General features: G+C 39.3%; 3 protein-coding genes across 6 annotated transcripts; all 3 read right to left on the reverse strand.

Annotated features, from left to right (window-relative positions):
• Positions 1-925: 925 nt before the first annotated feature.
• Positions 926-7423, reverse strand: LOC135643444 (serine/threonine-protein phosphatase PP2A-1 catalytic subunit-like). Of its 3 annotated transcripts, none has more exons than XM_065160403.1 (6): positions 6879-7419; positions 5619-5733; positions 4206-4314; positions 4036-4113; positions 2507-2685; positions 926-1493 (listed from the first exon to the last, which is right to left on the reverse strand). In XM_065160403.1, the coding sequence occupies exons 1-6, from the start codon at positions 7129-7131 to the stop codon at positions 1421-1423; spliced, it is 807 nt and encodes a 268-aa protein (XP_065016475.1). In that variant the 5' UTR covers positions 7132-7419; the 3' UTR covers positions 926-1420. The 3 variants fall into 3 exon arrangements, with proteins under 3 accessions (XP_065016475.1, XP_065016474.1, XP_065016476.1); XM_065160402.1 differs by having other exon boundaries at positions 2507-2698; positions 6879-7416; XM_065160404.1 differs by lacking the exons at positions 926-1493; positions 2507-2685 and adding an exon at positions 3160-3338 and having other exon boundaries at positions 6879-7423.
• A 1328-nt stretch (positions 7424-8751) lies between these two features.
• LOC103992687 (17.0 kDa class II heat shock protein-like) lies at positions 8752-9404 on the reverse strand. Its single transcript, XM_009412496.3, has one exon. The coding sequence runs from the start codon at positions 9318-9320 to the stop codon at positions 8841-8843; it is 480 nt and encodes a 159-aa protein (XP_009410771.2). The 5' UTR covers positions 9321-9404; the 3' UTR covers positions 8752-8840.
• A 612-nt stretch (positions 9405-10016) lies between these two features.
• On the reverse strand, positions 10017-11373 carry LOC108953383 (WRKY transcription factor WRKY24-like). 2 transcript variants are annotated; one of them, XR_010497885.1, is made up of 3 exons: positions 11109-11354; positions 10865-11020; positions 10017-10497 (listed from the first exon to the last, which is right to left on the reverse strand). XR_010497885.1 is itself a non-coding variant. In XM_065158089.1 (3 exons), exons 1-3 carry the CDS (start codon positions 11321-11323, stop codon positions 10501-10503), a joined length of 471 nt encoding a protein of 156 aa, XP_065014161.1. In that variant the 5' UTR covers positions 11324-11373; the 3' UTR covers positions 10017-10500. The 2 variants fall into 2 exon arrangements, 1 of the variants encoding a protein (XP_065014161.1); XM_065158089.1 differs by having other exon boundaries at positions 10017-10600; positions 11109-11373.
• Positions 11374-12603: the final 1230 nt, after the last annotated feature.

A 12603-nucleotide genomic window follows, 5' to 3' on the forward strand; every position in this document is an offset into this window, starting at 1 on the left:
AGTTCGTGTAGTCGAGAGCTGAGCTAGCTATAGGATGAAGGGAATAATAAATTATATCATTCTCATTAGGGCTTTCACATATTATGTTAGGTCGAGGAAGACTTTAACCATGTGGATTAGTGCATTTGAAGACAAAAAAACTAGGGTCATTAAACAATCTCGGATGCTAGGGCAAAGCGGATCCAAAAGTGTGGCTATTATTATTGTCATAGAGTTTGTGTAGTCGAGAGTTGATCTAACTATGGGATAAGAGAATAACAAATTATATCATTCTCATTAAGGCTTTCGGTCGAGGAAGACTTTAACCATGTGCATTAGTGCATTTGAAGACAAAAAAACTAGGGTCATTGAACAATCTAGGATACTAGAGCAAAGTGGATCCAAAAACGCCCTGATGACTATTATTGTTGTCGTAGAGTTTGTGTCGTCGAGAGCTAATCTAGCTATGGGATAAGAGAATAACAAATTATATTATTCCCATTAGGGTTTTCGTGTGTTGTGTTAGGTCGAGGAAGACTTCGACAAACAATCTCGGATGCTAGAGCAACAAAGCGGATCCAAAAGTACAAGAATGTTCAATCTAACAGCGTACACCCATCCTCTCTATCTCTCCTTCATTCATGCATCCTCCTTTTTGTTTCCCTCTCCTGATGCAAGGAACACAACCTTTGTTCATTCCCCATCATGTAGCATGATGCATCGTCTCGTTCCGCACCTCCACTACCACCACCACTTCCTATAATAGGAACACAGAAACGAGACCATTTATTCAATAAAAGAAAAAATAACATGACTCCCTTCTACATAAATTATATTCGTTTTTTCCAATACTATAATGACTATCCTATGAAATTTCGTTTTCTATACACATAAGATGGGAGATAAGGTCAGGATATAAAATGAATATCGTTTGTCAGACAAAATAGAAAACAAAAACAAAAACCCTATCATCCCTCTTATTGTTTTTATAGCAGTATTGTCCATAAATATGATGAGATAGGAGAGGATAAAAGATCAATCAACTGGATAACTTGTAGTTGGACAGCTGAAGGCAGCCATCCGTACGAAACAAACAAGAAAATCTTGCTGCTTATTGCTGCTTCGGCATTGTCTTTCAGATACAACAGCACTGCACGCTGAAGGTTCCCTTCAAAGTCCTCAAGAAGTGGGCAGCATCAACAGTGTAACTCGGCACTCCAAACAAACAATTGGAACCGTGATGCTCTCCCCAACTACCAAAACTCATTTCGAGGACACATCTACATAACAAATGGTAAGGTGAATAAACATTGTTCTGAGTCAATCAAGGGTTATCAAGTCTACAAAAAGTAATCAGGAGTTTTGCGAGTCATATCGGGCTCAATTTGTCGTGGTGCTGGATCAAACTGAAGAAAGTTCTGATCCATGTTCTCCCCGATCTCTAATATTGCTGCCATGTTACCGCACCGGTAACAGTAGTTTGGTGCGCTAAACACTGTGACAACATTCTTGTCCTGCAGTCATGCCAACATATGCAAAATGTTTAAATCAAGTTGGTGATTTCTCACATAAAGAAACAAAATTTGGAGGAATACCATGAATCCCTGGAAGAAATTCACACACACTATATTATGATATACTGTAGACAATCTTTACAAAATATGATTATGAGCTGACTCGAGCAACCCACAAGTTATGGTAATGATCAACAGATTGAAGATGCCCATTCTAAAATCCTACTCTTTCTAATGATGCAATCTAATTGAATAGGTAGAACCAAACTTAACAGGCAGCACACTGAGAACTATCATACACAGAAAACATACAGCAGGAACTACTTTCTTTTGCTTGTCTGTCCTAAAAACCATGAACAATGCTACACATAAGTAATGGGGAAAAAATTTAACAAAATAACCACACAACATACCAGTGAATCATCATATGTAGTAAACATGCAAAGGGAAGAATTTGATCTGGCTACCCTAACTTCAGAAGCATGAAGAATGCTTGAAAGAAGAGAACAACACATTAAGCAACAAGGTAGAATACAAGAATTGCCATGCCAAACAGTATGTGTTGACACAGGTTTAGATGTACCATACCAGCAAGGTAGCAGCAAATTCCATGTCGACTTGTGCCAAAGTGCCAACATGTGGCTACAGTTTTTGCCTTTGTTGGCAAGCACAAAGGCATGTTGACTGTACCGGCCCAGGAAAGTACCAGCAGGCCCTGTAGTGCCACAAGGTGGCAATCCTTGATAGTACATATATACACATGTGCATATATCTAGAGAAGTTCACAGAATAATAATGTTTTGAGTTGTTTCTGTTGCATTTATGTGAAACTCCAACTGATTCCAACATGCATTTCATGATCATTTCTATCTCATGCATTCAGTCATTTGCGTGTTATTTTTCACAATAATTTCTCAGCACAACAATCGATATGAAATGCACCTTAAGAAACAAAACATTAATTTAAACCTACAAAATGATTTGATATATATATAGCTAACATTTCAACCCACCTGGCACCAATTGAAACCTTCCATAACAAGTTGATGAGCTCTGGCAATAAGACTGAGACCATTTGTGTGATTAAAATGCTGTGCAATGTCCTGTCCAAATGTATATCCCGCTCCCCTTGGTGATATTCCCCATCCACACCGATCATCAGGATCAGACCAGAGAAGATCACACATAGGCCCTTCATGTGGAACCTATAAACCAAATAAGCATTTACATTTTCTTTATGGAAACTATGTAACCCAATAAGATGGCAGAAACACCAAATAGCATGACGAACACTTATGAAAAAATAAAGAAAAATAAAACATTAGACTAAAAAAAAGGAACTAGTATGGTTGTCTTTACAGAGGTAAAAGCTACCTATTTAACCTGATCACGAAAAAAAGGTAAAACTAGTCAAACCAAAATTCTAAAATAAAGTAGGGGTACACTAGATTTTAAGAGTATTTCTGATGGACATTATTTATTATCATTATTCTGCGTATTAAAGGAAAGTGTACAAACCATTCATTTCAAAACTTCTTATGTTAATACGTCAGATATGATCTTGGTACGTTCTAATCCTCCAAATTGTTTGATATTAATATTACATGTTAGAGAATTACACCAGAATTTAATATAACGAAAAACAAACCATTCCACGGCCATGTACCAGTTGGACGCATGATATATGGATCTCACATTGCTTAGTTCCAAATAATTCCAGTGGACTAGCCATCTCAGAACATTTTTTCTGGAATGTGGTTAGGAATGATTAGAAAATTAGGTTTCTCCATAATTTTGTCATACTGATCCAGCTCAGCAGTGGTCAAAAGTGTACGTGGAGCCAGGCTGCAGTCAATTCACATGGTTGCATTAGTTAAAAAATTGTATTTTTGCAGAATGTAGAGTATCTAGCCAGTTGGATTTGTTAACAGCTATCAACAAAAACAAAACAACAACAAAGGCAATTATTTAAACAAAGTTTAACTGAATTTCTTGAAAATATGTTAATACCTTAAAACCTTTCATGAAGTTGAGTGCTCATAAAACTAAGTGACATTGACTGGATTAAAATACAAAGGAAAAAGAAGAGGAAAAACTAAAACCAAAACCAAGTTCTAGCTCACAAAGGTATATGATGGAAAGTCAGAAACATCACAGTATTTAAAGGGAAGAAAGGACAACAAGATAAAACCACCACCTCTAAAGACTTGCTGTTGTATCATAAGGAAGAATCTATTAGTTCAAGAAAAATTATTTCGATGTTGATTACAGAAAAAGTTTGGTGATGAGCTTTGGTGCCATGAAGGTTGCTCTATTGTGACATGGGTGTCAAAGGGTCAGGTCATGGAGACCACCACTTCATCAATATGGGTAAGATTGTCTGTTTGAGCTTTGGAAACCACACACTGGCGAAAGACTTGCACTGCACTGGACCATCCTCCTTTTTTATCTATTAATCTATTAAGTATTAACCATGCTCACTGGTCATCATTGTTGCTAATGCTTTCTATTAATAATTCTAAATATTATGATTTTTGCATACCTCCTGTATACGGTTCAGATCACGGATGTTATCTAATGTATCCAAGGATGGGGACAGACCACCATGCAAACAGAATATCTACAACAGTAAACAAAGTCCACTTGTTAAGAAACTTAAAAATGGCTAAATTGGATATATAAATGTTAGGTAAACAAGAGAACAAGCCAAACCTGACTCTCAATGAGTGCTGTAAGAGGCAGATAATCAAATAGATCAGTAAAATACTTCCACACATTTGCATTCCCGTACTTTCTCAAGCATTCATCATAAAAACCATACCTGAAACCAAAATTCCATGACACATGAACATGTAATAGTTGTTTAGATTCCATGGAAGACCAAGGAATTCATCCAATTAGAAACTATTACGATGAGTGAACTCCCATTATATGCAGAGTAGAAGGTTCACTTCTTTTTTAATTTGCATCAGATGTTTATATTTACTGAGATACAATAGAAGGATTTGATAAAAGAGGTTTTCAAAGGCATAAAAAGCGCAAGCACAAACAATGTGTTTTACATGTCTGTATTTGAGAAATCGAGGTTTTATCTTTTTATAAACAATGCTGTTTATATGACTAACACCTTAGTACATATTTTCAGCAAAGTTTACTCCTCAACACTAGATTGAGCCATCGTTTGCTGACTTGTGGCTGTCATTTTTTCTTTCAAAGTCCTTGTTTTCTCTCTCGCTAAGTATTTGTTGAATTGCTTGTTTGTTGTGCCTTTCCATGAGACTTTGAGACTTGTTTTATGAAATCTATAACAAATACGAAATTACTCTTTTGCAGATCCTTTTATGAAATCTAATCAACTTTCTCTTTTGCAGGTCCTTCGAGACCAGTACGAAATTACTTCTAACCTAACCCTTTGTGAACAAATATTGCAAGGATGTCTCATAGCTTAGGTAATTCCAGCTAAGTCCATAACACTATGCCAAATTAAATAAAGATCTTCAAATCTTTTGTAATTACATGCACATTCGGTGATTCGGTGACCTCCAACTTCCCATTTACAAGGATGTGACTTTCTTATGGCTTTTAGTTATTAACAACTATAATTTACTGTATTCCATATAGCAAGGTAACAAACTCCAAAGACTATCAAGGATACTTTGAAGAATTAAAGTTAGCTGCAGTAATAGAAGACAAAAGGAGGAGAGGAGTACTAGAGAAAAGTATGACAAGTTATATGCAACAAGAAATTTTCAGTGTATCTATGAGACATATATGTATAACTTAAATTTACATCAACCAGCTAACTCCGGTAGTCATATAAAACAATTATCCATGATATCCAATTAAAGTAGGATTTTTATTAAAATTAAATAAGGAAATAAATTCACTGCCTGACTCTCGTTCCAAGACCTGTACCAACTGCTTTCAGATCAAGAATTTAAATTCAATTAAAACTCTGCATTGATAGTATCTAAATTGCTAATTAATAAATAACAAAGAAAAGATAGCATCCTCTCTATTTGGGATCAACTACATGGATATTTTGCCAACATTGAGCTCTATAATATCCCTAGTTAAACTTATAGAAATCAGATCTCATCTGTAAAAGAGGAAATAGACACTTACACTTGAGTTATTTGCCGGCTCTCATGATTGCCCCTAAGGATTGTAATTCTATCTCTGTAACGAACTTTCAAGGCCACTAAAAGTGTGACTGTTTCAACAGAGTAATAACCACGATCTGCATTAAACATAGTAGTTGACATAAAGAGAAGATACTTGGAATATCTAATGACAGCTCATAAGGAATACAGCAAGTGCAATCCCAGCATTGCAATTTTAACATATGGGAAAATACATATGTGAGTGACAGTATGTGAGGAAAAATATGAACCATGTAAGTGACAGTATAGAAACTTACATTACATTTTATCATAAAAAATTAGTTTATTGCATGGAGAAACAGAACATAAATATACATAAGGCTAGGAAGCTAGTATATAACGTTATAATATTTCAAATGGGATATAAGAAAATCACAGGAGTTCTTTATAAAACAGAAAAGGATCCAAATGCATTTGCACATTACTAATGTTCACAATTCATTATCTGTAACATCAGGCACACAAAAAAATTTAAAATTTGGACCCAAGCATTCGTTCAATTTTTCAACAGTCATGTTTTCCATATCCACGGATTATTTTGGGCCTTTGGCAGGGTGCTTGTGGTTGATTGCAATCTTTGTTCCGAATAAGGATCTCTTTGTTCTCGATTTTTACTAACACTTGCAACAATTATTGTTCAGAATATGCTATTCACCATTTGCCTATGATATTGCCCAAGATAGTATAATATCACACATCGGACCAACATTGAATATCATACATTATCTAAGACAGGAGATCTGTTCACCTTTCGCCTTTGGTGTTGCCAAATATGATGTTTTTGGCATCCTTGTGGAAAGTTCAGCTAAACAGAAGATGAAAATTATAATACTTCCGATGAAGCATGTTAGATATCAAGCGATGTGCCTCTGTCCTCTATAAGTGTTTCAATATGACATTCTGACCAACTAAGTGCATGCAATTACAATAAAAAAGAAAAAAAGGCCAGCATACAAGAACTAATAAAGTTCTCACTCAACAAGCTACAATTTGCTCCACACGATTTCAATCCTCATGTTGCAGAACCAGAACACGAGGTTGTATTACTTGCATATCAAATAATCATCTAACCGTAAGCAGAAGAGTACTAAAAACTAAAGAAAAAGTGAACTGACTGAACATAGAAGTAATCAGTATTCACTAAGCAAGTAAAATCAAAATTAGATAACAATAATACACCCATCAGGTAACACCAATGAAACAAAATATCCCTTCTTCTGACCTACGTAGTCCCCCATAAAGAGGTAATTGGTGTCGGGCGCCTCTCCTCCGATCCGGAAGAGTTCGACGAGATCATAGAACTGTCCGTGGATGTCGCCGCAGACGGTGACGGGACACCTCACTGGCTGGACGTTCCACTCCTCAACCAGGATTGCCCGGGCTTGGTCGCAGAGGACCTTCACTTCCGCCTCCGGCAAGAACTTGCATTCCCTAAGCTGCTCGATCTGGCGGTCCAGATCCGCGTAGGACGGCATCTTCCACCCCGGACCTCGAACCCGTCCGATCTGCGTGCGAGGGAAGCCGATCTGGGCGGCCGAAGTTCGGAGGACGGCGAACCGTCGAGACGTACACCACCGGGGAGGAGGGGATTAAGCGGATCGAAGCTTCAAGGGAAAGAAATTCGAGATAAGGGGGAAGGGGAGAGGAGGAAGGGGCGGTGAAGAGAGAGAGAGAGCGAGAGGGGGTTGATCCGCAGTCGCCTTGGTGTGTGCATTTCTCGCAGTCTCCGTTCTCTTCTTTTGCTTTCTTATTTTTAATTGGTTCCCGATGCCGAGCGGAGACTTGGTCGTGGGAGATGAGATGAGATGAGATGCGAGGGGGAGGATGCTCCATGCCACGACTTGAGTTACACGTCGAGGCACGAAAGCGGGTTGTAGCCGTGAATCCGGGCATGCCAAGACACCTTTCGTGACGGAGAAATCGTGGTGGAAGTTGTCTCGACAAAATTGATGCGTCCCACATACTGCAGGCGCATGCACCCGAAACGAGATGATGATCGGGGAAGGAACGATGCAGCTTTGAGAAACTCGCATAAGTATTCTTCTCTTTTTTCTTTATTTTTTATTTTAAGAAAATGGCGGCCACGAAAGGGTGCGCCACTGAAATGATCTTTTGACCATATCTTTCTTTAAGAATATTTTTATTTTTCGTTTTTCTTTTTCTCAAATGATGTATTTATTTTAAACAATACCGAAAATAATCTTACTATCCCCATTGATATTTTTCTTTTCGCCAGATTTAGAGATATCTTAGCGTAGATCATTTGAATAATTTTATTTTGACTCATTTATAATATTTTTAATAATATTAAAATATTATTTATTGAGATATTAAAAATATTATAATTATGATATTATATATTTTTTTAAAAAAAATATAATTAATTTTTAATTAAGATTAATTTTTTATTTAAATTATTTATAATATTTTTAAGTAAATATTACGTGATCAAGAAATTATAATTTTTATTTTTTTATTTTTATTTAAGTGATATGATTTCAAAATCAAATAATTTCTAATGTATTTTGATTTTATTTGGTTCTCTTATTGTATTGTTTAATACTATTATAATATCTTTGTTTAGGTATTGAAAATAATAAAAATTATTATAAGTGATATGATATTTTATTTTTTGATTGTCATTGCTCATACACCATTATAATAATAAATTTTCAGATTTAAAGTTGATTTGACCAAATTAGTTTTATAGTATTCTAATTATAATGATCAAAATATTATACTAAATTATTTTTTTTATTTTATTAATTTGATGAGAGATATTTCTTATATTATTCAAAACAGGAATATCATTTAAAAAAACAGAAAACATATGACATTGGGACTTTTCCAAACATATGAAATATATTGTTAAGAGAAAAATTGAAAGATATTTTTTTCAAAAAAAAAAGCTAAGATGTTTCCAAATATACAAAATTATGTATGCCAAATATCTTATTAATTCAATGCAAAGTGAACAAAAACAGCATCCAAAAAATTGCAATAAAAAAGACAAGAATATATATATATATATATATATATATATATATATATATATATATATATATATATATATATATATATATATATAACCCCGCGTTAGCATCGACAAAAGGGAACCACAGGAGACGCGTAACAAGCACAAGCAGAGAAACAGTTGACCGGCGGCAGGCGCATTAAGACAGCATCACGCAACTTTAACCTCGATGGTCTTCGTCTTCTTCGGCTCAGGCGGCGGCAACTTCTCGACGGTGATGGTGAGCACCCCGTCCTTGTACGTGGCGCTGACAACGTCGGCATTGGCGTTGTCCGGCAGCGAGAACCTGCGCATGAACTTGCCCATCCGCCGCTCCATCCTCAGGTACTTCACCTCCTTCTCCTCCTCCTCCTCCTCCTTCCGGCGCCGCTCTCCGCTGACGACGAGCACGCAGTCGTCCTCCACCTGGACCTTGATCTCGTTGGGCTTGAGCTCAGGCATGTCCACGACAAAGACGTAGACGCCCGGGAGCTCCTTCACGTCGGCGGGCGTCGCCGCCATGGCCCTGGCGTCGCGGACGTAGGTCCGAGTAGGGGCGTTGAGTGCCTTCTCCACCTCGTCCGGGAGGTCCACTAGGTGGTGTAGCGTCGACATCAGATGGCCGTCGAGCCCCATCAGCCTCGCGTCCATCGCTCGTCGCCGAGCCAGGAATCACCAAAGCATTAATTCAAGGCTTCGGAAGAGAGGATCGGTCCATTCTCTCTCTCTCTCTCTCTCTCTCTCTATATATATATATATATATATATATAGAGAGAGAGAGAGAGAGAGAGAGAAAGAATCGGGCTAGAGTCATTCAAGGCTCCAGAGAAGGCGAGTACCGGCACCATTCTGGAAAAAGGAAGAAAGCCTGGACGCGACCGAGAGGGAGTAAGTCATCTGTTGGGGCCCGTCGGTAGGTGCGCTGTACGTGGACGTACGGACGACGACATCTCAGGTCTGATGGGTTGCTGATGAGCAGAAACGTCAGTGGTCGTATGTGGTTACAGCTCACAGACTTTGATGGACAAGACTATTTTACACCGGATGGATTCTCGTCGACGGAGTCGAAGACAGATTGTCGAGTTGTCACGGTGTGTGAAACATAATTTGTAATAATGCACGTGGATTGACTTTGGAAGATGAGATGCGCGGTGTCATCCTTGTTTTTGACATCCATTTTCTGAAATAAAAATCGTTTTTAAATTAATAAAAATAATAATAATAATCTTGGTGGATAGCTTTTTCCTACGCTTCGAGGAGGTCTCAAAACTCTTTAGTGCCAACTTTAGATTGTTATCATCAGTATAACCTGGCTGTTATAATCTTCCATGGCGTCAACACCTCTGATTTGCTGCTGCCACCAGGCATCCATGTATCATCATATTAGCTACTTCCAACCACAAAACACTGTGACAAAGATGCATAGATTTGTATCGATCGAAGACTGCCAACACCACCAAGTCTGTGTTGCTACATCTTTTCTATTCACGATTCCTAGATCAACAAATTATGCTAACTTTTGTATAATAACTTCTTCTCTGAATCAGCGACCTGAGTTTGCATGCAATGTGCCTCCTTCCAACTTTGCGTGGGAGCGACCTCTCTTTCCATGGATTCGTGGCAAGTATCTCTGCCTGGTTTTACTCAGCGAGAAAAGCTGCGTGGATGAGGTCTTCCGATCGTTGGATGCGGTGCGGGTATCGCAGGCAAGGGGGCGCGATGGTTATGGATGCCTTCGTATGTCGTTATCACGAACCTCGAGTCTTCGCTTTCTCTCTCGACTCTCTTCTTGACATTGCATCCTTCGCTCGAACAGCGGTAATAGTTCCTGTCATGATTTCATTTGCTTGCCTTTCTTAGTTTGCTGCAGAACCTGAACATCCCAAATGTTTTTGTCTTGTGTTTGTGTGCCAGAAAGAGTGGCTGCAAATCTGAGTGCAGGATAAGAAAATAGTAGTCATTCATTGGCCATTTTGGATGAGGCTAGGTTTTTGTTTCTTTAGTTCAAGACAACGGGGTGTTCATAGGTACTTGCATCCCCACACCTTGGCTTCAGATGCTACCGTGCATGAGAAAGAGGGAGCACGCAACGCATGGCTAGCTTGTGGCCTTTCTTGCAGTTGCAGTCCCTACATGCATCGATCGGTACCCCCAAAAAAGAAACTTCAAATTCTAGATGGAGCTAATCTAATTACCTTGGATTCGGGCTGTTCTTCATCATCTTCTTTCCGTACTTTCTCCAGCCATATCCATCATCCAATTTCTCAATCTCTGATTTCGTTCTGAATGCAACTCTGGTACGCATACTGCTGCTGCTCCCCGTCACCGAGCCCTTCGCCTTATTCCCATTTCTGCACACCAGCAGAGGGACGCACACACGTACGGTAAGGATGAATCGTGATACCGAAGAGCAAAAGCTCAGGTCACCTCGGTACTTACTTGTGATCGAGGGGCTTGTTTTGGTTGACATCATCGTCATTTGCCTCTGCAATCTGATGCTCAAGAGGAGACAGCATGACATATTCTTCCTGTTGATCTCCAAAAAGAAACAGATAGTCGTCGATCTCCGACAACATGTTGATCTGCAACGAGACGTAGGAAAGCAGTCGCGAGAAATCAATCTCGACTGACGCCGAGCCCCTCAACCGGAGCATTCCTATTTATAATACTGCAGCCACCCGCAACCTGTCCGATGAACACCCTCGAGAGATATTCCTAGCTGGCTAGCCAGCAGAAGAAGTGAACAACAGTCGACCACGTACGCGCTCTGTCTTTGCATGATACTTATCACGCCTCCTTCCCTCTCGTCCTCATGTGAACGAAGAGATTGTAAGTCAACCAACGTGGTCTATAGACTGTTGAGGTCTGTATGCCAAGCAAAGTTACTGCTCGCCGGTGGCTGCTATGCGCGCGCAGTAGTCTATCACTGATGTGTGAACTCCTTAACGATGAATTCAACGCGCGTGTATTCTCTCTCCTTGCGTTTCCTCGTAGATTCGCTTAAGGAACGAACACAAACACCCTTTCAGAGGGTTCAATAGTTGCATCGAAGCCACCGCAACGAATGCCTATCAACAAAACATGCGAGTAAAAGTCAACAACCCACTGACAAAAAAGAACCACACCATCTTGTCTAACGTTTTCCAACCTTCTTGGAAGTGGGCATGCAATTAATGATAACCAACCGGCAGATACAAATGTATAATCTATCAAGTGGCCGTCCATTTACTTGCAACTAAGACCGAGAAAATGGCAAATCATCATCCGCCAGCTTCGGAGAATCAGAATCGATGCTAATATTCTCCCTGCCTGCACTTCATTTGCTGGCAGCAACAAAGGACACTGTCGTGAACAAAGTGAGTAGACACCCAAATTTCCCCCTGCTGTTCGGCACTGTGGACACAGTCGTGGGTATATTGTTCCGCTAAGACTCCGGCATTGGGTTCTCTCGAACAGAGTAACTCCGGTGAAGAGCACACATACACATACAGAGTAACTTGCTACATGGTCGAGTTTTGGAAGACAAAACATCCAGATAACTGGCAAAATATTGTGGTAAGCACAGAGTCCAAATGGGTTCATCATCTCCGCTTCTCGGTCGGGAAGCTTCTGATTTGGGAGACCCAACCGATCAATCGGTTGTCTAAATAGGATGTTGGTTCTCCTGGACGCGAATTCTGGTTCGTGTGGTCGTCCTGCTTTCCCCGTGAAACTCGTTTCGTTGTTGGCGTTCCCAAGTTTCGGACTTTGTCTGTCTACGCCAGAAAGGCGAGGTCACATCTTTACAAAGCTTGAAGCCCAAGTCACCACGACTTGTGCACATCCAAGTGATATTGTGATTCGCAATGAAGCAGAAGAAACCATCGTCAGTTGACAATGAAGACGATGAAATTAATGCACGAACCAACTCGATCATTACAGCTGCTGCAGACTC

This window comes from Musa acuminata, chromosome BXJ3-7 (genome assembly GCF_036884655.1).
Source record: "Musa acuminata AAA Group cultivar baxijiao chromosome BXJ3-7, Cavendish_Baxijiao_AAA, whole genome shotgun sequence".
Taxonomy (NCBI): Eukaryota; Viridiplantae; Streptophyta; class Magnoliopsida; order Zingiberales; family Musaceae; genus Musa; species Musa acuminata.

Bases quoted from the DNA above. Each gene is read 5' to 3' on its own strand.
- LOC135643444 (XM_065160402.1), bottom strand. From the start codon at position 7,131: ATGCCGTCCTACGCGGATCTGGACCGCCAGATCGAGCAGCTTAGGGAA. The intron at 5,734-6,878 runs GTCAGAAGAAGG...TGTTTAATGCAG, and splicing joins CTTTATGGGGGACTACGTAG to ATCGTGGTTATTACTCTGTT. The intron at 4,315-5,618 runs GTAAGTGTCTAT...TTTTGGTTTCAG, and splicing joins AGCCGGCAAATAACTCAAGT to GTATGGTTTTTATGATGAAT.
- LOC103992687 (XM_009412496.3), bottom strand. From the start codon at position 9,320: ATGGACGCGAGGCTGATGGGGCTCGACGGCCATCTGATGTCGACGCTA.
- LOC108953383 (XM_065158089.1), bottom strand. From the start codon at position 11,323: ATGCTCCGGTTGAGGGGCTCGGCGTCAGTCGAGATTGATTTCTCGCGA. The intron at 11,021-11,108 runs GTAAGTACCGAG...GCTGGTGTGCAG, and splicing joins AACAAGCCCCTCGATCACAA to AAATGGGAATAAGGCGAAGG. The intron at 10,601-10,864 runs GTAATTAGATTA...TCCTGCACTCAG, and splicing joins AAGAACAGCCCGAATCCAAG to ATTTGCAGCCACTCTTTCTG.